The sequence below is a fragment of the Ursus arctos genome, unplaced genomic scaffold (assembly GCF_023065955.2).
Source record: "Ursus arctos isolate Adak ecotype North America unplaced genomic scaffold, UrsArc2.0 scaffold_1, whole genome shotgun sequence".
Classification (NCBI taxonomy): Eukaryota; Metazoa; Chordata; class Mammalia; order Carnivora; family Ursidae; genus Ursus; species Ursus arctos.
The window spans coordinates 26,971,760-26,996,239 of NW_026622763.1; the positions used below are offsets into that span (position 1 = coordinate 26,971,760).

General features: G+C 38.5%; 1 protein-coding gene across 1 annotated transcript in view; it reads left to right on the plus strand.

Moving 5' to 3' along the window:
• ARHGAP15 (Rho GTPase activating protein 15) overlaps positions 1-24,480 on the plus strand; it is a 596,409-nt gene that overhangs the window by 467,243 nt on the left and 104,686 nt on the right. Inside the window, exon 12 of the mRNA XM_026510055.4 lies at positions 2,167-2,301. Within this exon, the coding sequence (XP_026365840.1) occupies positions 2,167-2,301 (135 nt within the window). The remainder of the gene's footprint in view (positions 1-2,166; positions 2,302-24,480) is intronic.

Genomic DNA, 24,480 nt, shown 5'->3' on the forward strand with positions numbered 1-24,480 from the left:
GGTAAAGATAGTTGTGTGTGTGAGAGCACATGTGTGCGTGTGTGTGTGTGTGTGTGTTTAGGTTTCCACTTAAAGTTCAGTGCCAAAGCTACAGTACTTATACATTTTCTAAATGTGTTTTAAGCAATAAGTTGTACAACATTTTTAGAACATGTGTTAAGCTATTTCTCTAAGAATGAAGCTCTTAACAAAACATAAGCACTCTGCATGAGATCTTAGCAGCAAAGTGCTTAAAAGATAAAGTAAGAATTGGTACCATGGGAAGAACACCAGCTGTAGAGCGCACAGGTCCATTATGAGAAGTATGGTAGTGGGTAGGGAGAAAATGATTTAATCAGGAGTAAAACCAATTTTATTATAAGGGCACGCAGGGGGTGTGGCACCATAGTGAGAGGGACATTTCAAAATATCTGACAGATTTCAACAATGTGAAAACCCCGTTCTTTAAAGTGACAGTAAACCCCATCAGGTCTCCCTTTTTGATGCTATTGTTAACAGTTGACTGTTTAAAGCTGGCCTGCTAAGATGCTGTCGGCCTATTTCAATAGTACGTAGCCAAATAAAAGACTAATTGTTGAAATACAATCAATCAAAAATGATTGCAGGGCAGAGAGAAGGTCTCCTCCGCTGATTTTGTTGTGGATCATATTATTGTGTTATGACTGAGGTAAGAATGAAGACTGAAAGGGAAGAAGAAAAGAGCCCATCTGAAATAAACAGATCTACCTTCTTTCCTTCTCTTTGCAAACGTCCTATTGAACAGGAACGTCACTTACCAGCCCTGGAAATAATAGTTCATTTAGAAAAAGAGGTCTGATAAAGATTTCGGCTAAGATTTTGAAAAGATGTGAACACTATTAGCAAAGCAGCCCATGCAGAGATTCCCCACAGTGACAATCCTCAGCTTTTCTCACATTTTTGGTGTAGATTCTCCTCTGCTTCATAAAACTGACACCAAGGGGTCATATGAATGCGAACCCAAGACATCGGGAAAGAAACAAAATTCCAGTTGACCAAATACCTGTTAAGTTCTGGCCAGGATACCAGGCTTTTCAGTTAACCACCTCCTCCCAGGTTGTTTAAAATGGTTAGCTTTAGTTTTTAGTCAGCCCAGAATTCAAGGTCTTTTTCACGTTGCATGCTTACAAAGACAAATACTACGGATCAGCAGCAATGCTTTTCTGTCTTGCTTCCTTTTAGTGGTATGTAAAGATGTCCCTTTCAGACCCTGCTACATCCTCTTCTTGGGGGAGAATGATTCCAGACTTTCCTTTTGAGCGCTAGCAAGAAGAAAATAATTGTCCAGTGTGCCCTTATTTCTTCTAAAAACTTCATTTTGGCATTTATGTTCTTTAATATTTAAATGTCTGAACTCACTCAAGCTTCCCAAGCAAACATGTCTGTTGTTTCTAGGCGGAGTTGGTAAGCACTTGTGGTTTGTCTTTAGTGTGTTATCATTTTTGACAGCTTTGCATAGCCTCCGTAGGCCAACAGGGGTCTGTCTAATATTGTTGCTGGGCACATTTTCCTCGCTGAGATGAAAACTAAAAAAAAAAAAAAAAAAAAAAAAAAGATATTTTTGAAGCAGTAAGAAGGAATTAATATCCTTTCTCACTCAGTATTCTATTCCTTGCTGACTTTATATTCAGCAAAAAAAAAGCAAAAAAGTGTTACCCATTATTCCCTTGTACATAGCAAGGCTAACACATGTAAAGCAATAACTCATTTTCTATTGCCATGTTTAGCATATGTCTCCTGTTGGCTCAGCAAGGCCTTTAGGCCGGTCCCTTGAGCCGGCCATCATTGGCAACTCTTAGCCCCTCGGCCTCAAAACCAAATAGCTTTGAATCATGTTGAGCCGTGATGCTAATTTTCATACTGATGCATTATGGGAATAAATGTATCTGACATACTGTGTCAATGGCACTGTCTCTTTGTGTCTCTTGTTTTTTTTGTTAGCTGCATTCCTACAGATGGTATTCCATTGAAAATGTTCCCTTCCTACGGAAAAAGGGAAAAAAAAAAACCATGCACAGCACCAAACCTCTAGGTGCAGAAGGCTGTTAACGGTTGCTGATGATAGTAGGCAAACATTAACATAATAATTAGTGTCTTGTAATTGTTTCATTAAAACCAGTTGTTCCATTTCTCCTCGTGTTTTCCCAGAAGAGAAGCTGAATTTGGACGACAGCCAGTGGGAGGACATCCACGTTGTCACCGGAGCACTGAAGATGTTTTTCCGGGAGCTGCCTGAGCCGCTCTTCCCTTACAGTTTCTTTCAGCGGTTTGTGGAAGCCATCAGTAAGTAACCTCACAGACAGGAGCGCTTGGTGGGGTGACCTGGCAGCATGGAATTATTAAGTAAACAGGAAGAATGGCAAGAATAGCAATCGTGGAGATGATAATACCCCCAATATGTTTCATTTTCGTTTTGTGTTTTTGATGGCTTATTTTTATTTCTGGCCCTGCAGTGATATCTGAGTTTGGGTTTTGCTTTTTGTTTTTAAAAAAAGAAGAGGGTAACCGACTTAGAGTGGTCAATTTTCAACGAAACCTCCTCAAATGAAGATAGCTTCTCCCGGAATCTGTTTTAAAGGGATCAGCTTTGGCATGCTCAATGCCTACCTTTAGAGTCTCGGAATTGGCAAGGAGTTTGAGTACGAAAGGGTCTTGAAAGAGAACTTAATGACGTTCAGTACATTTCATAAAAGATGTGTTAAATCATCAACTCAGGCATCACCCTCTCGAGGCTTCCTCATCCTTCATCCACCAATACCAGTAAATAGTCAGCTACAATGTGCTTATGAACAGTGTAATATTAAATTAAGTAATGGCAGGCTTCTTTGGTTAAACTGGTGACTTTGTAGGAGGTTGAATTATATCACATACTAACCAGTAGTAGTTGTACACTCACTCCAGGAAGCTTCCTTTTCTATTGTTTTTGCATTCAGACTACACACACTTATGTAAAAATGAGTAGTGAATGAATGAATGAATGAATGAATGAAAGAAAGAAAATCTTTCCAAATGCAAGGAAACTTTTGCTATTGATGCTTCAGGAAGCAACCACTAGTACATCTAAATTTAGTATCTGAGGGTACACTACCTATAATTGTGATAGCTTTAAAAAGTTTCATGGTGAGCAAGTTGATTCAAGGAGGAAAAAGAAAGAAAGAAGAAAGAAAGGTAAAATTAAAAAGCTTGCAAGACTGGCAGGGGCTTAATTAAAGTCTAAATGAAAAAAATTTCCAGGAAAAAAAAATGCTCTGCTTAGGAGGTCTGATATGGGTGGCTGTGTGCACAGCATTCCCGTTAGTGGAAGTGGCGGTTTGGGGGCCCATGTTGGAGAATAGGCCCTCGATATGCCCTTTATTCTGTTTCCCATTTCACAAGTCTTCATACTTGTTTAAAGTTCTGGCCACCAGAAGATATCAAGAGGGATATAGCAAAATTTATTTTGCCAAGGTCTTGCTCTTGTCTTCTCACAATTTCAAGATTTTGCTGTTGTCATTGTTGCTCTTGTTGACTGTAGTAGCAGGTGCTCTCATGATGGGTTTTGAGGTGAGGCTGGACCTCCCAACCCCTGTCATGACTTTGTATTTCATGAGCTTTCTGCTTCTCAAGGAGAACAGTATTTTATGGTTTCCAGGCTCAACTTTTTAAAAGGAGGAATAAAGAAAATAATAAATAAGCCTGCATATCCGTAACAGTTTGTTCTGGTGTTTGGTCTTGGAACATGGCTGGTGAGCATGGAAGATGATTTGCAATGTTAGCACAGTGTTCTGGTAGGAAGCTGGGGAACTTGCATTTCCGTACCTATTTCTGATGATGTGTATTTAAAGAAGTCATACAAATTTCCCATCACGTCCTCCAGACTTTTAGGTGCGGATTATGTTATTTGTACACATACCTGTACATGTGCTGATTTGAGGGCTGTGATATAGAAACCCATCATTTAATCTTCCTTAGTTCACTTGATTATAAAGATACAAGGCAACGCACTCTCTCAGCTTGAGAGATAGGGGAAGCAGGCCCTCAGAACCCATGTGAGGGCATGTCCTTTGAATTTCTACAAAGAGTAGGAGCATCTCTGCGCTACCATAGACTCAACCCCCACTTAACAGAATTTCCGAAACACTGGCATCGCCAGAAGGGAACAAGGCAGAGTTGAAGGCGCAGCGTGCTATTGTGACGGATGGCTATTGCAAGAATTTTCGGCAACACGGATAAAATGGGTTATGGCAAAAACAAAAGAGAGTGCTTAAGAAAGTCCTTTAAAAATGTAGGATACGGTACAGATGCTAACAGTGTTTCTTCAATTAAGCTATGTCTGAGAATGTAATATAAAAACAAGAAGGAAGTTTTTCGTTTATTGTTTAAGGCAAGGAGAATCAACTTAACCACCTTGCTTTACCTAACTCAAAACGGTACCTATTATTTCTTACTATATAAAATGGAAGGACTAACAAAGAGGGTTGTATGGTGGAGAAATACGTGACCATGTTGGACAGAGACATAGATCTACTAACCCATGTGTTTTTGGCAGAATCTTGAAGTCAGTTCTGGTGTTCTAAATGCAACGAATCTCAGCTCTGGTTGGTAGTTCATGTTCAAGTATCCTTAAGCAATGGGAGAATGGCCACCTCCTTTTTGGCAATGGTAAAACTACACCAGAGTAGGTATTTTTACCCCATTGTGTACCAATCGAGTAAAAAATCTTTCTACTATAAAGACATTTATATCCAGGCCCAAAAGGGTGATGAGTTTTATCATAGCCCTCACTGACTCCTGTAAAATCTACACAGTGAAAAGCTCCATAGACCTGCCTGTGAGTTCTAGGACTTCTTTTGAAAAGGAACCAAGCAGGTAAAGGAAATGCATGGGGAAAATGTCCATACATGCTGGCTCTGGGCCTCTCGGCCATCCGATCTCTGCCCCCCACCCTGTGCTCTGTAACGTAGGACGGTTGACCCCAGCCAGCTACATCTCACAGGTGCCCTTGAGGGCTGGATTCCTGCTGCCACAGCCGGTGCAGGGCCTGGCAGTAGGGAGCAGAGGGAGGGGGAGGGAAAAGGCCAGCTCGTCTATTAGTTTATCCTCCACGCCCTCTTCCTTGCCCACCCACCTGGTTCAGGTAGTTTCTCTACCTGAGGCTCCATCTTTTCCATGGCTTCCGCTTTGACTGGAGAGGCCTGCTCTGGTTCCAGCTGCCGTCCAGTGATGCGGACCCTCCTCGTTTTGCCCGTCCAGCCTGGTAGTATCTTCCTGCAGGGGCTGGGTTCTCTGTTACTTCACTCTTCCTTACTGGGCTCTCAGCATCTTCATCACATGGGTAACCAGTTCCCTGCATCTAATTAATTCCCTCTGTTTGTGTAAATACTTGAAGTGGTTTCTGCTCCTTGGTCAGACACTAGCAAAACGCCATGTCAGTCAATGTTACAGTTCATGTCGCTATAGCATTATTTCCCTTTTCTCTTTCATTACCCCCAATCCTAGGCTTAACATTTTTATTCGGGAGAGATTGAGAGATCTGTTATCCTTTCATGACAGAGTTTAAAGGAGAGCAGACCAAAAGGAATTTTACTTCGAACTGGAATGCTTTGCCCTCTGAGGAGGAAATGTTATTTCATGTACAAGCAATTAATGACCACTTGTGCCGTTGGAATTACTGTTAATTCTCATTATATGTTTGAAAGTCATTATTACATATTCTGAGAAAAAAGAACAGAAGGCATTTACTTTTTTAAATAGTTTCTTTTTGGACCAAATACAAACATTAATATGATAAGAACCTGTAATTGCCATGGTGATCCCCTGTCTGATAACACTCATTGGGGTAACAAAAACACCAGAGATTGTTTTATATTTCAGAATCCAAGTACTGCAGCTATTGATCTGAAATTCTATATTTGAGGTCAATGCAACTGGGTCACCGCAGGTTATTTCGTGGGGATTTAACCCACTGACTGCAAGGACTTAATTCCCTGGAAATGACTTGTGGTGAAAGCAGTATTAGTACTGTAAATGTGAACTCAGGACAAAAGCACAGCTATCGAGTTTTATGATCTGTGATGCAATCTTGGGGCTAAAGTCTTGCAGGGGGTCTAGACACTTCCAGTATATCTAAATCCTAGGAAATGTACTAAGCTTACCTCTAGTCCTATCTTTTTCGTTCCGGTAACTCTCCATATCCAAAGAATGGAGACAAGTAGTGTCTTTTCTGATTTAATGTCTGCATTTTTCCCAAGTCCCTGAGATAGGGAAAGAGAGGAGAAAAACTTGTCATTTTTCACAATTATCTCACTTAACCCTCAAAATAACAAAGCAGGAGATATTAGAGAAGTAGAAAGATCCCATGGAAAATAATTTCTAGTTTATAATGTTTCTATGAGAATTAACTAGGATAGCATTTTCCTTATTCAATATTAGGGACCCAATAGATGACTTGAAAGAAATAAATTCTTCAGAGGAGTAAAATGAGTAATAAATATTTCCAAAGTTCATATGGCTTAAAAGATTAGATTTAGCATTCAATTCCAGACTCTAAAACATAAATACTTTCCATCATCATACATTGCCTTTGGGGGACTATTTAGAAGAAATCTTGCTCATAGGATAACAAACTAGCTGTTGACAAATATCTGCCTGTTATGTCTTCCTATGTAAGACCTATATGTCCTATGTAAATCCACAACCAATTTTTTCTTTCCTTTTTTTTAACCAAGTTTAGAAATAAATTTAATGATCAGAAATTTTGATAATGGAGTTTTAGGTTAGAAATAAGGTAGAACTTTCCAAGGATGGGCAATGCTTCAATATTTACTCCTCAACATTAAAAGCATCCATGCTTTAATGTTATCCTGTCTGAATATATTTTTAACCCTTTACCCTATTATTTTTATGACCAATTGCTCACCCATTCCCTTTTGAAATGTATTTAGCTATATGCAATGCTATTTTCCTATTTCACATGAGTAACTATTTCAAGCTTATGTTTTATTAGTATTCTTTTTTGCAGTTTTTCACTTGTATCGAATTACAACATGCAACAAGCCAAGACTGCTTCCGGGTGCTCAGCCAGGGATTTCTGTCTGTTTTCTGAGCAAGCACCACTGTTTTCCAGAGGACATGTGTATGAGTTTCCTATTTCTACCATAACATATTATCGCAAACTCATTGGCCTAAAAATAACAGGAATTTCTTATCTGATAGTTCTGTAGGACAGACATCTGACCCTGGTCTCATTGGGCTAAAAGCAAAGTGTCCACAGGTCGGCATTCCTTTCTGGTGGCTCAAAGGGAGAATCCATTTCCTTGCCTCTTCTGACATTTAGAGGCTGCCTGCATGCCTTAGCTAGTGGTCCCTGGCCTCCACCTACAGAAACAGCAATCACATTAAATCACATCACTCTGACCTCTTCAATTGACACATCCCCTTCTGACTCTCTCCTGCCTCCCTCTTCCACTTTTGAGGGCCCTTGTGATTACAGTGGGCCCACCTGAATAATCCAGTATCATTTTTCTCATCCCAAGGTCCTTATCCTCATCACATCTGGAAGATCTCTTTTGCTCTGTAAGGTAACATAGGCATAGGCTCCAGGAATTAAAGTGTAGACATCTTTGTGGAGCCCTCTTTCTGCTCACTACATACTTTCCCTCTCCTAGCTTACATAGGTATGGCAGCAGCTCCCCTCCATGCCACAGAAGCTCTCAGTCTGGTAGTTTCCATCTGCCTTCTTCCAACTCTAAATGATCACAAGAGTCGAGATGATAGTGACACTGTTGTAGCTTGATAAGTAGATGAGAGGGGAGTAAAGAGAAATTACCTCATATATTTACTTACAAGATGTGTTTTTTATCATTTGTAAGGGAGAGGCTTAGAGAGTTGACTCAAGCCTGGATCAAAGCTCCTTTATTCAAGGACTGTCTGATAGTCTCATTTTAGGCACCTTCACCTCAGCTCTTTAGGGCTCTCACTAGAACATGTGAGTTTGCATTTGTTGATTTATTGTATTTTGAGTTTCCAAAGTTGCCTCTGTATGCAAAAATAATGGCATTTCCTTCCAGCCCTGAGCAATGTGCTGTATATTTACCACCATGGGATAGCAACCGATGCTAATTACTCGATCAAAATGACCTTCTGGGTCCAATGTCAGTTCCTTTGTCATCTTTTCCAGTCTTCTGAAGTAAATATTTTGTGTATATAAAAACATTATATATTACTTATTTTTAATATATAGCATTTATATTTATATGTTATTGTATATAAAATGGTTATTTTATATATCATGCTTATTTTCTGTATATGCATATACATAGGTACATATATGCATATAACACTGAGAGATGAGGCAAGCCAGTGACAAAATGAAACAATGATGATGTTCCATACAAGTCTTCAATTTAAAAGCTGTAGTCACACATGCATTTAAAGACAATATATTTTTTTAATGTCCAGTGTTTGTAAATACTGATCAATTAAGCAATAAAACAAATTGTGAGAAATGGTATCCATAAGACTGACTGAACACCATTAAAATGCAGGCTGTTAGTCATCAAAGGTAGAGCATATCCCATGCGAGTCCTTAAATACGACTCATAGTCCTGTGTTTCTATCAGTCACATTAGCCTCATATAAAAATGATTTAAATTAAAGCCATTGCCTATGGCAGAAAGTATCTATTGCATGTTCGAATTTTTTTTTTCTTCTCCCTCTATGGTCATCATGCCATTTTACCTCTAAAGTATGCCTTCAGTAAGTAATTGGGGAAAAAAGCCAGTCAAGTATATTTGCAAATATTTTCTTTACTCTTGACTTTATCTCGCCCTTTGGTCAAACTATTTCTGATGCATCATCAACTCCGTGATGACATTCTTTGGGAGAAAAGAAACAGAGCTTGCAAGGCACTTGACTACAAACAGTTGCTAAACATTGAATGCAAGATAGTGACAAATCGCCTTAAAACTGTAGAAAGTAAAAAGCAGGGTTTAAAGGGTCACCCCAAAGAAACCAGAGATGTAAAAATAATGGAGTATAAAAATAGACTCTACAGCACCATTTCAAGGAAATTTGAAATTAAAATAAAGGTAGATTTTACAAGTACTACCCTTCCACTAACATTTCCACTGCAAGCTAACATTCTCACAGACTTGGCGGGGGTTTTTGTTGTGGTTGCTTTTTAATCAGTGTGTGTGTGTGTGTGTGTGTGTGTGTGTGTGTGTGTTCTAGCAAACTAGAAGTTTTATGGCTGATGCCTAGCTTGTCTCTTAACTCATTCTAATTATATTCATAATTAAATTGTAAAAAAATAGTTGACTAGAGCCAAATGGCTTGCACAGGTGTCTTTTTGTAGGAATGGTTTAGTGCTAGATAATAAACAACTGGACCTCCATCGACTTAATTTGGCTTAATGAAAAGTCCTTTATAAGTAAAACTAGAAGGTGATTCAGAACTCAAATTGGGCCTTGACTCGGAAATTAATTGAGTGGTAAGATATCAGCTCCATTAGAAAATGTGGTGCTTGCCTTTTTGCTTTTCCTTAAAACTTTCCTTTTGCTCACGCTCTTTTCTTCCATATCCTTAAGAGGTCACTTGCAAAGCATTAAACTTTTCAAACTGAGCAAGCAGCCAGTCAGCCTTCATGAGTCAGCTTCCTAAGCATCCCAGCTCCAACCAAATAGACATGCTTTTAAAAAATACGTAACAAAATGCAGAATTTCTCCTCAATATCTTAGTGCAAAAGTTACCTTAAGCCATTCCTTTAATGGTAGATTTAAGTGACTGGTTTTCATTGCCTGTTAGCAGGTTCATTGCACCAGTAGATGTTAATGAAATTGAGAGTTTGTGGCCTTTTATTCTATACTGAGACTCCTGCCTCATTTCACACTCTTGGGTTGAAACCACATTGTGATCACCACTGAGGGGTCTTCCAAAAAACTGCCTGCCCACCCACCACCCACTCTGACTCTGGCCACAGTTCCAGAAGGAGAATGGCTGCCTCTAATTCCCCAGTAAGTTGTTGGGTGTTTTTCTTGTTTTGTTTTGTTCTCTCTCTCTCTCAATACAGTATCATTCTGGTAATGGAAGTTAAATAATGCCACTGGCTGACCATTTTATTTTGAAAAGCCACGTTCTTTGCAAGATCTTCAAATCCCTACATGTCTGGTCGCTCACAAGTTCTTAGACTTCATTATTTACTGTTCTTGCCTTGCCCGTCTCATTCAAGCTCATTGGTGACCTGGCTCTTCTTTGAACACCCCCAGTGCTTTGAGGGTCTTTGCTCGATTCCTCTACCAGTGGCACGTCCCCAGATTGCCACTCATGTGTTAACTTCTCAGGGAGGTCTACTCTCATCAACTAAGCTAAAGTTTCTATCTGCACGACACATATACCACCACATTATTCAAATGCTGACCCCACTGTTTACTACCTGTAAGGCCACTTGAGTGAGTTCTTAACCTCCACACCTCAATTTCCACATCTATAAAATGGATGTAAAAATAGTATCTCCCTTATGGGGCTTGAAAGAATTTAATGGAATGCTAACCATGGCAAAGCATTTACTTACAGATTTCCTGGCATGTGGTATTCAGTGAATGTTAGCTAGTCTTATTAAAACAGAGTACAATCAGACTATTCTTAAGACCACACTCTCAATCGACTTTTCTGTCCATTCCCACATCTTTCCACACCCCCGGGACAGCTGTCTTACGTGACACGTATTACCATCTTAATTCTGCTTTAATGTTTGTTTCCAGAATTCCAAAGAGTACCAAACATGTTTAAGATAATATTACAAGATATTGTCTTGCTTCACAATCCAGGGACTTCCACTTTCTGTATCTCATGACATTTGTTATTTGTTCTACGAACAATTCCCAGACCCAACCCTGCGTGATTCGTCCGAAGTCTGTCACTTTGTTACAGGACGTACATCCTAATTGTAACCTAGAGGCCAGTCTGCTTTTCCAACCTGACACTGCCTTGCTTCTGTTAAGTGTTAGTAAATCTGTGACATTCACAGTGGCACCAGAAGAGACAACTCCAAAGTAAAGCCTTCTCCCAGTTGGGAAATGAGCTGCCTAGTAGTGTAGGGTTTCAGCCTTTGTCCTTTAGTTCTCCACCTCTTTGTCCATAAAATAATTGTTTTCGAATAACGTGTAAGACTATGGCAGGCTCCTTGAGATGTGGCATTTTTTCACTTGGCTCACTCCGCCTTGTTGTGAGAGTTAAGCTATGGACGCGCTAGCTGCTGGAGTACTCTAGCTGCCTGGGGGGTTCTGCTCACGTTGGAACTGCAGAATCCAGACTTTCCTAGCTGAGAACTGCCGTGTCATTGGGAGAATGGAATTTTCCCCTAACAATTGACTTATGTACTGTCCACCTGCACTTTGGGAAACAGACGCGTGGCAAGTGGGTACACTTTAATGGAAAAGAAGTAGCTGTTCTGGTTTTAAAAGTAGAAGTAATATGCTTGGAAGATGAAAGCAAAAGTAGATTTTTAAAAATCCATGAACTGTAAAAAAGTTATATGGGATAATTATGAGAGTTTCCTCCTTTTGTTGACTTGTAGTCTTCCATTTAAATGTGCAGTCCCCGTCACCATTTTATTTTATGGAACATCTTTATTATTGCATAAAATTGGAAATTCCAAAAGGTCAAATGCCTGCGGCCCTGAGACCCTGATTATTGTTTAACCAGTCAGCTCTTGGCCCCTTTCTCTTTCCTTCTCACTTTGAGTGTCCAGCCGGTGAAAAGTTGACTCTTTGAGACTCAAGTCCATTCCTCTGCCAAGTAAGGGATGGGCAGACCTAATTATTGCCATCTGTCCTGCTGGTGGAGAGTGGATACCGACTTACCAACAGATGAAATCAATGATTTTTGGAGCTCTTCCTCCAAGTCCCTACCTAAGCACAATGGTAAAACTGTTCTTTGACACTTTCTGTGCATTATTCTCTGAATATCTAATTGGCACCTAAGAAGGAATTATTACCTCATTCAGAATTTTTTTGGAAATTTCTATTTGTGTTCTGTTATAAAAATGTTTTAGGGAAAAAAATGGAATGATCTTGAGCAAATACTAAACAGAGAAAGACCTCAGAAACCCCTGTCTGTTATGTTTGAATTTGTAATGCTCAGTGCTTCTGAGAGCAGTGAATGAACATGCAGCAGTGTTAGCTGAGCAGAAGATCCAAACCCTCCACAAAGTGGGGAGACAGAGCAGCTAGAGCAAAACTCACATTGGTTGATGTCAGAATCCAAACAGCCTCTTTCTCCAATAGTCCCTTAATATTTGAGACGACCTAAAGCCTAAACTGCAACCCCTGTTCAGTGTTCACCTTCCTTTCTCTGTTCTTTCAGTAATTCTCATGAATTAATGTTTCCAGACCCTTCATCAGTCAGATCACCCTCGTCTAAGTGTGGTCCTCTAAAGTTTAGAAATTGTCTTGGTGAGCTTAGGCCGCCAGAACAAAATACCATAGACTAAGTGGCTTAAACAACAGAAATTGATTTCTCACAGTTCTGGAGGCTGGAAGTCTGAGATCGGGGAACCAGCACTGGGTCCTGGTGAAAGCCTTCTTTGTGGCTTGCAGAGAGCTGCCTTCCCACTGTGTGCTCACACGGTGGAGAGAGAACAAGCTCTGGGCTCTTCCAGTTCTTATAAAGACACTAATTCCATCGTGGGGCCCTACCCTCATGACCTCATCTCAACCTAATTGTCTCCCAAAGGCCCCACCTCCAAATATCATCACACTGGGAGTTAGGGCCTCAATATATTCATTTCGGGGGTGGGGGGGACAAAAACCTTTAGTCCATTACATAAATCAGACTTCAGTGAAGTGTTTTAAATGTGTAACTTTATCAGTGCAGGATAAACTTCCCTCCCTTATTCTGGCAATAGCTTTCTATTACGACAACACAAAATTCAATTAGCTCTTTATTAATGTTATTTAATTATATTATTGGAATCTGAAATTAAATTTCAAGTCCCAGGTGTCACTTTTACCCATTTCTCTCTCCTCTGAAGTTTGTGCCTCTTTAAACTTCCACGCAGAACTGTGCGTGTGACCCTGGACCACTGTGCTCTTCTCCTCATGATTCCAGCACAGGGGAATTTTGTTTTACGTTTTACCTTTTGTGTATGCACAGAACTGAGCTCACCTGAGTCACATAACAACTGCCACTGGGACCAACACCTAAGTGTTTAATTACAAATGCTTCAGTCTTATCATTCAGGCTTCCTCTCAGCATTCTGACATTTGCAGATCTGAACACTCTAGGCACATCCAGGCCCTCCAGTACATTTCAGGACCATGTAGCACAGTCTGGAAGGCCATTTGAGACGATGGAGAATTTAGAGATAATTTACAACATTTGGGGAAGAACTTCAAAGACTGCACCAGTAGGAAGAATTGTAGAGAGGGGCATTCCAAATTTACAAAGCAGAATTCTGTAGATTGTTAGACAATTTTAGAATTAATTTGAATCACAAACATGGTAAACTAATAGAGTTGTGTTAGTATATAGATAAACCCCTCATCGCTTATTTGAAAAAGTATCCTGTCCCGACTCCCGACCATATGATTTAAAACAAAAGCGACACAATTTTGTATTGCTTTTTGTATCCACGGCAACATTTCAGGTACTCATTTCTTATGCCTGGGTCACTGGGAAAAATTTTAAATATAAAACTACACCAAAGTGTAATTCAAACACACCTAACAGATGGAGAAGGAAATGCTTAAAGTGTGTGTAGAAACAAGGTTCTATGTGCTCACTACCTTTTCTAGCAAGTGAATTAAGAAATAACGTCATAAGATTTTTCACAACTTTCATCTTAGGTGTTATTTAATTGAAAGGCAGGACTACTGCAAACCTTTGCCTTGCTTCCCATGTCAGGTGCTAGAAATGTATTTTCATTTTTGAGTCTATAAACTAAATTCATTATTTCAACCTATCATATTCGTAATGGAAAAAGCCCAACTATAGCTAAAAGTTGATACTGTGTCTACTCACCCTTAGTGACATTCCTCTTGTTAAAAAATGTTGAACATCTTTGTTGTACCAGAGAAAATATACAGAAAGGTACACAGACCATGGGAGTATTAGTAATTGGGATTTTTTTTTATAGAAGTGATTTTCCAGGTTTGTATGTTTGTAAGTCTTTTCTCTGATAATTTATTGTAAATTATTTCTGTTGAATTTTTAAGTGTGACACTGAGTAAAGCTGTCTCACGTCTAGGTACAGAAGAATACAATGCTGTTCTTCATCCCTTAGTCTGACCTAAGCATCTCTGGGGTGGGAGCCGTGTCTAACTCATCTCTGTAGCGCCAGCTCCAGACGAATATAAAAACATAAGGTGCTTTGCGGCAGTTGTTTCATATAATTCCACCTTTAACAACCCATGGTAATGAGCAGCAGCGGACTGCTGGCATAGGGGGTGGGAAGGGTTGTTGGTGAATAGGTGAATAAGATAGGTGGAAACTGCTTAATTTAACCAACCCATTTTGCTGGTAGTAAATATAAGGATTAACTGCTTACAGTTCTTCAAATATTCTTATCTGTCTTTTAAGCTCTGTTGTACAGCTCCCTTCAGAAGAATATGCCAACTCTAGTCTCCGTATTTTCTCTTTGTCAAAGTACTATTGCTACATAATTTACAGAGAATTCATCTTGGTGGTTAAAAAGTTTGTGAGACAAGAAGGGGAAAATTAAATGAGCAATAAAGTATCTTGATCGGGCTAGTGAACTTTTGCAGTCTTCAAAGGGTTACCTGAACTCCTGCTCAGACAACTTGCCAGACTTAAATGCAGAGCAATGGTGGAGAGAACAGTGAAACTGTACTATAAAAATAAATTACTGTCATGAATATTAAGCAACAAGAATATAATAAACATGACTGTTTGCATGATTCTGATTTATTGGTACTGATATGCGTATAAATTATGACACTAAGTGTTTATTCTAGTTGTTTTAGAATATGGGCCAAACAAAGCTGGGTGGACACTTCCCGCAGACCTTTCCATCTGCCACCAAATTCCTAATTCTCTGCTCCTGTTGCTGTGCTTCTTATGTCGGTGGCATCGGGACCGTGTGTGAGCAGCCATTCCCTTTAGTTTACTTTGCAGACTGAAGTAGATTGCCTTTCCAGGATCTGGTGTTACAACCACCATCATGAAGTTTCCATTCTCTCACGGTGGAGTAACTCCAGCTGCAAAGTGTCCTGAAGGCCGTTCCTACTTGCTCTGCTAAACAGTGCTCACTTTTGACACGAGACGGTTCATTACTATATTTATAAACCTTTTGGCCCCAGATTTGGGATTTCCCAATGCTGAGCAGCACTGCATTTTGCATCCTTGCTTAGCAGTGGGTGTTCTGGATCACTAGTGCTGAGATTTAAAGACAGAGAGAGAGAGAGAGACACTCTGTGTATCCATGGAAAATCTGGAGGTATCAACTGCCGTCAGATAACCCACACGTAGCACAATGTTGGTCTTGCTGATATTCACGAGTAGAAGTTATTAAGATTTGCCATCAGTTTTAATTGGCACAATTTGGAACCAGATATTTATTAAACAGATGGCCAGGATAAGGTATCGCACAAGAAAATAGCATTCTCCTGCTTCAGGTTTTTAGCTTTTATGTTACATCTCATCAAAGCTTACTTCTCTTTTCTCTAACATTGGTGACAACTTGCAAGAAAGAGAGACAAAAATTTAATAACCTTAACGAGAGCTGCAATGTCCACGCAGTGAGGTATGCTATGTGGGTGTGAGCTGACGATACCTCTAAAGAACTACTGATAGAAAAACACCTGGCTATAGAGGACATGCCTGCTCAAGGTCATGATGAGGCAAGAATTGTTGGCTACTTAGAAGTGGAACTCCCACAACATTCTTGGAGGACATTTTAGCCATATGTATCAAAAGGCTTGAAAATGTGTACACTTTGTATTGGCTATCACACATCTACAGATTTACCTTAAGGAATTTTCACAGATATGTACAAGACTGTACAAACTTGCTTTCCAAAATCTTATTTATAATGGTGAAAAATGTAAAACTAACATATGTCCAAATGTAGGGAAGGTTAAACTATAGCACATTCATATAATGAATTATTACACAGTTGTTAAATTGTGTTGTAGGAAACATCATTTCTCCAAGTAAAATGCCAATCAATATTAAAAGAGAACATAAGTGTGTACAGTATAGACCTGTCTTTAAATGTGTATGTAAATATTTGTAAGTAGACAAAAGACTAAAAGTCTTCCCAAATATTAACAGACCTTATCTGTGAATGCTTATATAGCCATCGGGTTTTGTCCTCTTTTGATTTACTCTTCAAATTTCTGCACTAAGATTAAGTACCTTTGTAATGGTGAAAAAAGGAAACAAAATAAAACAAAAGTGTAAGAAGAGGGTGAGCTGACATTGTTGTAAGACATCTGAGAATCAGTTTCTCTAGGGGATCCTAAATGTGGTTTCTACCCAAATCACCTTCATGGAAACAGATTCCTAGACCAACTCACAGCTTTTGATTCACTGTGCCTGGGACGGAGTTCAGAAGTTTTCACATAAGCAAAATCCTGAGTTATTCTGATGTGTGGTCAGTCTTGGGAACCAGCGATTTTAGTCCTTTCTCCTCCAGAAAGCTAAACAGGAGAACAGAAAGCATTCTCTTCTGGTAGTACGGACATTACAGCATCTAACCTCAAGCCAGGATGCACGTTCCTCGGGGGGGACACTGAGGAGGTAAATTCCCTGAACCGGAGAGGAATATGCAACCACATGTGATCTGGTGGCACAGTAAGCGATGAAGACAACCACTGCCCTACAGAAGGGAGTGATAAAATGCAGTGGTTGGAAGGGTTTCGCTAAAGATTCATTCAGTGTATGTGGAGTTTGAAGGGCCAGCCAGGGAAAGAACATAGCAACGGCACTAGCCCATATACGAGGGTGCTGTTTCAGGGCGAGTGAAGAATCCGAGTAGAATACAGTAAAGACTTGGGAGGTCACAGCAGAAGATAAGGGGAGGACATACGGTAAGCCAGCATTGTAAATCCCATGAAGGCTGCGGCTGGTGACTGTCGTATTTTATCCCGCTTCCTCCTGCCTAACACAGCACCTTTCTCAGAAACACTACTCACTAAATATTTGGCCAGTAAATTAACTAATTGCAGAGAATTCAATATTACAGAAGGATTTAAAATTTAATCTACAGCATGAAAACCCCTTTAAATATTTTTGAGGAAAGTAGTGAAAAAACAGAAAATGATGTTTTAGAGAAATTTTTTTAGTGATCAATTGGCAAGATGTGTTAAAGGAGAAGAGATTGGAGGCAGAAAACCCTGTTGTGTTGTCCTGGTATTACACTCAGCTACCAATCAAGTGTGACCTTGGGCAAGTGTCCTATCCACTTGAGGACCTAGTTTTTTCTCTCTGTAAAGTGATTTTAAATGATACTATATCAAAATTCTGAAATTGAGATGTATGGATATGCAAGAGACTTATGATCCATTGCCCAAAGGATTAGCCAAATTTATGTGTTTTTTTGCCTGTGTATTTTCTGGAGTAAAAGTCTCAGAAGATTTTCAGAAAAAAAAACAACAACCTAAAGAGTTATAGAATAAGTCCTACTCAAAGGATGGTCTGCAGACTGTCAGCATCAGACTCACTTGGGATCTTACTAAACATAAAAATTCTGAAGTCCCATTCCAGACTTTCTAAAAAAACAGTCTCTAGGGAGGAGCCCAGGAATCTGTTTTTATAAGCCTTCCAGTTTCTTTGTATGCATGCAAAAGTTTAAGAAGCATCTGGTAACTAGATGCTGTTCACCAGCTTAAAAATCTCTGACTATTTTGTAAAGAAAAAGAAAAAAAAGAAAAGAAAAGAAGGCATATATAAGAAAGATTACCAAAAATAAATGAATAGAAGTTGCAAGGATTTAATGACAACTTGGATATACAATCAGAGTCAGGTTTTCAATCTAGAAACGCAGAAGCCATGATAATGAGTTGTTTGTGTACAGTAGAAGGCTGGACCAAACACAACTCATCAATGAATTGGTTTTTCTTCCTGATACTGTTCTTGTAGACATAGGATCAAGACAGTTCAATGTACCTTTGTGCTTGGAGAAAGTCTTCCAGGATCACTCAACTGAATATGGCTACTGAAACACTGAAGAGCTGATCAGAAGTTGAGAGTGATCAGAATGAAAATTTTGACAAAATCGAAGATACCATGAGATATATTGATTGTGTGTATATAGGGGGAAAAAAGAAAAGCCTAAAATTGGAATTCCTGCATGTAAAAAAGAGTAATAAGATTTGATGAATATGTATAATACAAAATTCCTATTCATAGATGAGATTGATTTGAATTTTCTATAGAGCACTGAGAAATGACCAAAAAATGATTAATGAGACCAGCAAAATTGAACCTTGGCTAAATTTGACATAAGCTTTCTAGTTCTACAAGCCAAAAGGTATCTTTAAAGTAAATGAAACCAACTCTTGATTCAAGAAAGAGAAAAGATATGCAGACTGAAAAGAACTTCTAACTCTGAGTCTACACTATCATTAAGTGTACTTAGATTTGTACCATATAATTATTATGATTGTAGCAATTAATCAATCAACTGATTAACATGTAGGGTCAGCAGGATCCAGTGATCTTATCTTGAAGCTTGAATTAATTAATTATACTTTCTTCAACATTATTATTTTCTATTTGTGTACCCGGTTTGTGCAAGTTGTTCCTATTGACAAAATGTGGTTTAGTCTCTCTACTTATCACAGCAGGTGTGGGCACTCACTGAGGTACTTTTGATGATATAAAGTCAAAATTATAGAGAAATTGAAATATTTTCAGTACTTCCTCAAGTAGTTGCTTTGTTATTTTTATCATCAAATGTTTTATAAAAATTATACAAATTAATAAGATTATTTCTAATGATTTTTAGCATAAGACCAAAGGACTTTTGTTTGTCAGAGTAAGTCAAATCCAACCACACTATTGTATATAGTATAATAATTATACTATTTAGACAATTCAGCTTATAGTATAAGAAATACCCAAGCCCCCACCTTGCAAACATGTTTTTAAAAAAAATATTTTAGACATATTTTCAAATATATTCTCTCTTTTGCTAATGTTTTGTGAAATGTTTAAAGCCTTACTATTCCCATTTGTTACACCGGGACACAAACTAAAACACATTTGAAGTGGTTTGTCCAGATTGCTAAGAAAAGAACTGGAATAGAATGACTTTCTCACCAAATGTGTATGGAATGACTTCTTAAACAGGCACTCTGTTGAAAGTTAGAGACAGTAGGATGAAGAGGACACGGTGCCACTTTCATGGAAGTCACTATCCAGCAGGTGAACCAGACACGGGGTGAGACATTTACAAGTGCAACACCAAGACAAAGGTGTGAAAGGCCATGGAAGTGTGAAGGTATTCTCTTCCACTGCTCATGGGGTTTCAAGATGACACTCTTGATGGACTCGCCCCATATAAAAGAAGGTGGGACACTAAAGAAGTAAATACTTTGTGATATAAGACCTGTTGCATATGTTATAGCTGGCTTTTTTTTTTCCTTTTTACTAGAAGCCACTTATTAGCAGGGCCCGTCTCAGTTGGAGGCTCTGACTTTTTGCTTACAGACTGTCTGACGCCTTTATAAAGTGGGCCACTGCATTGTTGATTACTGCTCACCAGGGTGGTCCGTGAGCCGCTGTTTTCTGCCATCCCACAGTGAGACAGCATCTTCTGAAGTTCTGGTCTCATATGTCCTTAGAGAATGGTTTTGTTTCCTAGGAAGCTTAAGTCTGGATGATTTACATGTAACATTTTAAACTCCTGTTGTGTAATGCCTGGACGAAGATTTATATGCACTGAAAAGAGTTTTTCAGGTCTGTGTGTAGCATTAAGTTATGTATCATGTCGTCTACCGTCACTTATCCACACGGCTGGAGAAACGGTGTTCATGGGATGCCCAGTAACAAGGATCGAAAATCCTACATTCAGCTGCAGAATAACTCCATGCACAAAGATTCTCTGGCTACTTCCTACATTCTCATAATCAAATGATTAAGTGTTTTGTCAACCCAAATTAGGTGTATTTAATTTTGACTTGTAAAGAAAAAAAAGAGAGAGGCAATTGGGATAAGAGGCGAAATGGTCAGTTTCCTTCTGCCCAATTTGAGTTCTTTTCTCCCATTTACTCTTGCTTTTTTCCAAGCGAAACAGTACATTTCCTGGATGTGAGAGTTTGTCAAATGATGACACAAAAAAATTCCAAAAACAATTTCAATCTGCCGATGTAAAATGAACATTCATACTTAATCCTGTAAGTATTAAAAGAAAAACGACACACAAAAAAATCCATAGAAATGTGCCTATCAAGCTACACCAACTCACACCAGAAGTCTCTGAATATGATATTACTAACATACTACATGTGGTGGGTGTGTGGGTGTGGGTATGAGCGTGTGTGAGATGTATCGTTGCCGTAGTGTAAAAGAGTTGAATTGGCTTCCACTTGACTAGATGAGAGCTCTTAGTTCTTATTTTGAAAGCAATCAATTGAGCATGGTTAATTAGGATATCACCAAGTAGTTAAGAAAAAAAAAAAGCCAAGCACTTATTAGAAAGTATATTTTTAATCTGCTCACATTATAGTGCTGATCGAACGATTATGGAAAGAATTCACCAAAACTGTGGTTGTTAGGTGATTTCTGCACAAACACATTTTTCTTCAATTACAACAAATTATTATAGTGATTTTATGTGGTGCTACAGTGCTGCCTTTATGGGAATCATTGAGTTATAAACAAAGAATACATTTCAGTACTCCAAGTAATAAGTGTAAGAGGACGAGCCAAAAAGATCTCATGTGGGGGAAAAAAAAATATCTTTAATTCTGGTTCTTATTCTGTCCATCAGAGCTCTTTTAACTCAATTTAAAAATATATAGCTTTTTTGTGTAATGTTTAATTACAGTAAAAATGCAAAATAAGTGGCAATATTAACTAGCCATCTCAGGTTTATATTGTGCCATTTTATTCAAGGTATGCCTTTCACTTGAGTGTCTCAATGTCCCAAATAAATTAACTTTTTTCATTAATGTGGAAAATGAGAATGGATTCCATATTTTCACACACATGCCCTTTTCATTATATTCTGATGGTGTATAACACTCTTTTCAAAATAGTTCCAGAAATCTAGCAGCCCAAGAGAGCTGAGTATTAATCCTCAGAATATCAATCCACTCGGAGGATTGATACTCCACCACGCAGATCATTCCCCACATATACTAATAAGCTCAGTGGGAGTCTTCTTAACCTTGGGCAAGGTTGAACATTTACATGATTTGAGGCTTACAAACAAAATACAAAGGCAAAATCCACATTCTGCCCTAATGTTTGGATGACTTTTTGTTACTCAGTTTCTATGTCTGAGATGCAGCCCCCTTTCACGCATTAATTCGAGTTATTTGTGAGCAGAGTATCCTAGGGTGTGCTTGAATGCAGGAAAATACAAATGTTAAAATTTTACATTATTGCCCTAATTGTTCACGTACAGTATTGGGCAAGTTCTAAGTATTAGTAGCCCGCTGAGGGGAACTCAGACTTGGACATATTTTTATCTGCCTGCAAAAGACTAACATTTTAAAGAGAAATTTACTGGGTGTTTTTATGTCAAGGACAAGAAGCATTTGTTCTTCTCATGCCTGAACCTAAGACAGTAGGAATGGATTTGCTCAGATCCACCTGGTGATGTGGGCAAGGGGAGTCTTTGCTTATTCACATCCACAATCTTGGGATATCTTTCTTTCATTTCCCCCCTTTGCTATAAAAATACTTCAAATCTCCTTCAAGTAAGTGAGAATCTAGGTAAGAATCCAGATTGTCAAAAATAATAGCTTTAAATTTTCAAGTGAAAATAACTGCCTTGTATGCAAAGTTATAGCAGACGTTCCCACTGTGGGCTGTAATCAAATAGAACATTACTGTGATTTCCATCCAATCATGATTGTCCAAAGAAAAACCCTTGCTTGTAAAGATGTGTTGTTAGCACCTTCCTTTATCTTTATTTCTGATTTTTATTTTTATTCCTTTTTACCATTACAAGAGTGAATAGCAGGGCAGTCTTTGTAATTCATTTATGTAAGATAGGGCCATGGCTGTATGACCATAAGGAGACATAGGAGGAACACTGACCCAGCTCACTGGGTCACTGTAATACCAACCCACAGTGAAAACCACACAGTCAGTCCCACACCAAGTGACCTATAAGCAAGTCAAGGAATTTCTCTGACATTACTTTATAACCTCTAGTCAGCATACTCACTGTGTTTTGGTGCAGTCAAGGAAAGAAAGTGCAAAGTGTTTCCTAAAAATGCTGTCATTTCTTTTTCGAATATTGTATAAAAGCAAAATCAATCTTGAGCAACAAGCTTAATTCTCTTCTGTTTCTTTCATTCATTCATTCATTCATTCATTCATTCATTCATTCATTCATCATCATCATCAGTGTAACCAGTAATGTGGTTCTGTAGTCTAACTGGTATTTGTTGAAGAAGCAAGCAGCTAAAATTTAGATATCTTGTTCATTTCAAAACAGTTGTCAAATTCTCCTTTGGACTGGAAAAGAAAACTTTGAAGAAATTGACATCTCTGTCACTGGTTAGGAAGTAAATACGGAAGTGCAAAATGGCATTTTTAAACAAAACTGCTTTCCTGACCATGACTGAATTTTCACATTGTCAGCACTTCCATTATAAACATTTTTTTTTTAGTTGAGAGTTTATAACGCAAATGTAAAGATTTGCTATGGGCTAAATCTCAACCCAAGAGCAAATGTTTATACCAATTTTGAAAACAATCAGCTTGCCCATTTGTAGTTATGCATGTGTTCATCATCTGTTATTGCTTGTCCAATGCTCTCCAACTTCTGGGAGAAAAAGCAGACATCTGGAGAGAAGAAACAATGTTTGCTCTCTGGCAGATGTAGTCTGTTTTCCACAGTCATTGAATAAGGAAGGTATCAAATAAACACGTGCCCTTTAATATAAGGAAATGAAAATGACAAAATCCTGCATGCATACCAATACTGTTGAAATACCAAATTGGGCAGTCTAAGAATTGGTCACTTTGGGACACTAGAACTCAGGGTTATACCCATTTTACAGATAGAAGGAACTGGAAAACTACCATGAATCGGAGGAGTGAAATGCCCACTCCTATAAAGCACATCATACTTCGGGGACTGCCAGAATAAATCAAGAATAATTACTTTGATCAAAACAATTTTTTTTTACTAAGAATAATCAATATTTTCCAAGGTTTAAATTACTGCTTAACTCCCAGTTTCATATTGTTTGGGCTTTTTCCCTCTTCTTTTAAATTCATTCAGTAACCTAAATATTCAATTAGTACCTTGCAGAGGAAAAAAAAGATCAGAAACTAATTTATATCTGGAGCAACTCTGAAAATGTTCCCTAACTATGGGTCCTGATGGACTGGGGAATCAAGGATGTTTCTACACAGACTTTCTTTTTTTTTCAAAATAATATGATAACATTTCTGCGGGTCCCTTTTGTTACCTGCATTGGATGTTAGCATGGATAACAGAGGGCAAGTGTGGTTTACCAAGAACAGAGCAGGTTCATAAGTGATTCAAGTTCTCCTCGTTTAGGCTCAAATTAGCTTCAGCACATCAAACAAGTCATTTGTCCTCTCAGATTTCATATTGGAGGTTATTGAACAAAGTAATCTCTAACCACCTCTTCCTGCTCTAACGTTCTATGGTTTTGTGGTGCTATTGCTTACAGTACCTTCCTTGGATATTTAGAGTTCCTTGGGGAATTAAGTCAAGGTTTTTGTCTGACTTTCCCATAGTCTTACATATTCCACTTGATAAGCGTTGTCTAGCTCAAGAGCGTAGTCAAATGAAGGAAACAGGAAAGCACCTTTGCCTTGTTTCAAGGAAGACCTTTTTTATGTAGCAAATCCTGATTGCCGATATAATTCATTTGGTGTTGATGAGGATTTCTACAGTACTGGTGACAAAATTAAATTCTTGCCTTAATTTGTCGTACATAAATGCTAGCAGTTAGTGTACCTCTCTATAATGTAAGTTTTGAATTCTAATTAGTTATTATTTTATTACCAAAACCCTTAAAAATATTATCTTCAAAATTAACTCCAGAGTGTGTTTACATGGCACCCATCTCATGGCTCATTTTCCCCCAAATCAGCACATTCCCATATGTTGTCCATTTTTGCTAGACTAGAGATACTTTTCCATGGTGGCCTAGAGGACTCTTGGAGGAAAACCCTATGTCTCAATGCTCTAAGTAGATTTTTAGTACACAAAACCATCGACTACTTATGTCTTGTGACCAACAGAAAAAGTCAAATGCACTGGATTCACTGTAATATATGTTTCCTGGTTTTACCCAGAGGAAGACC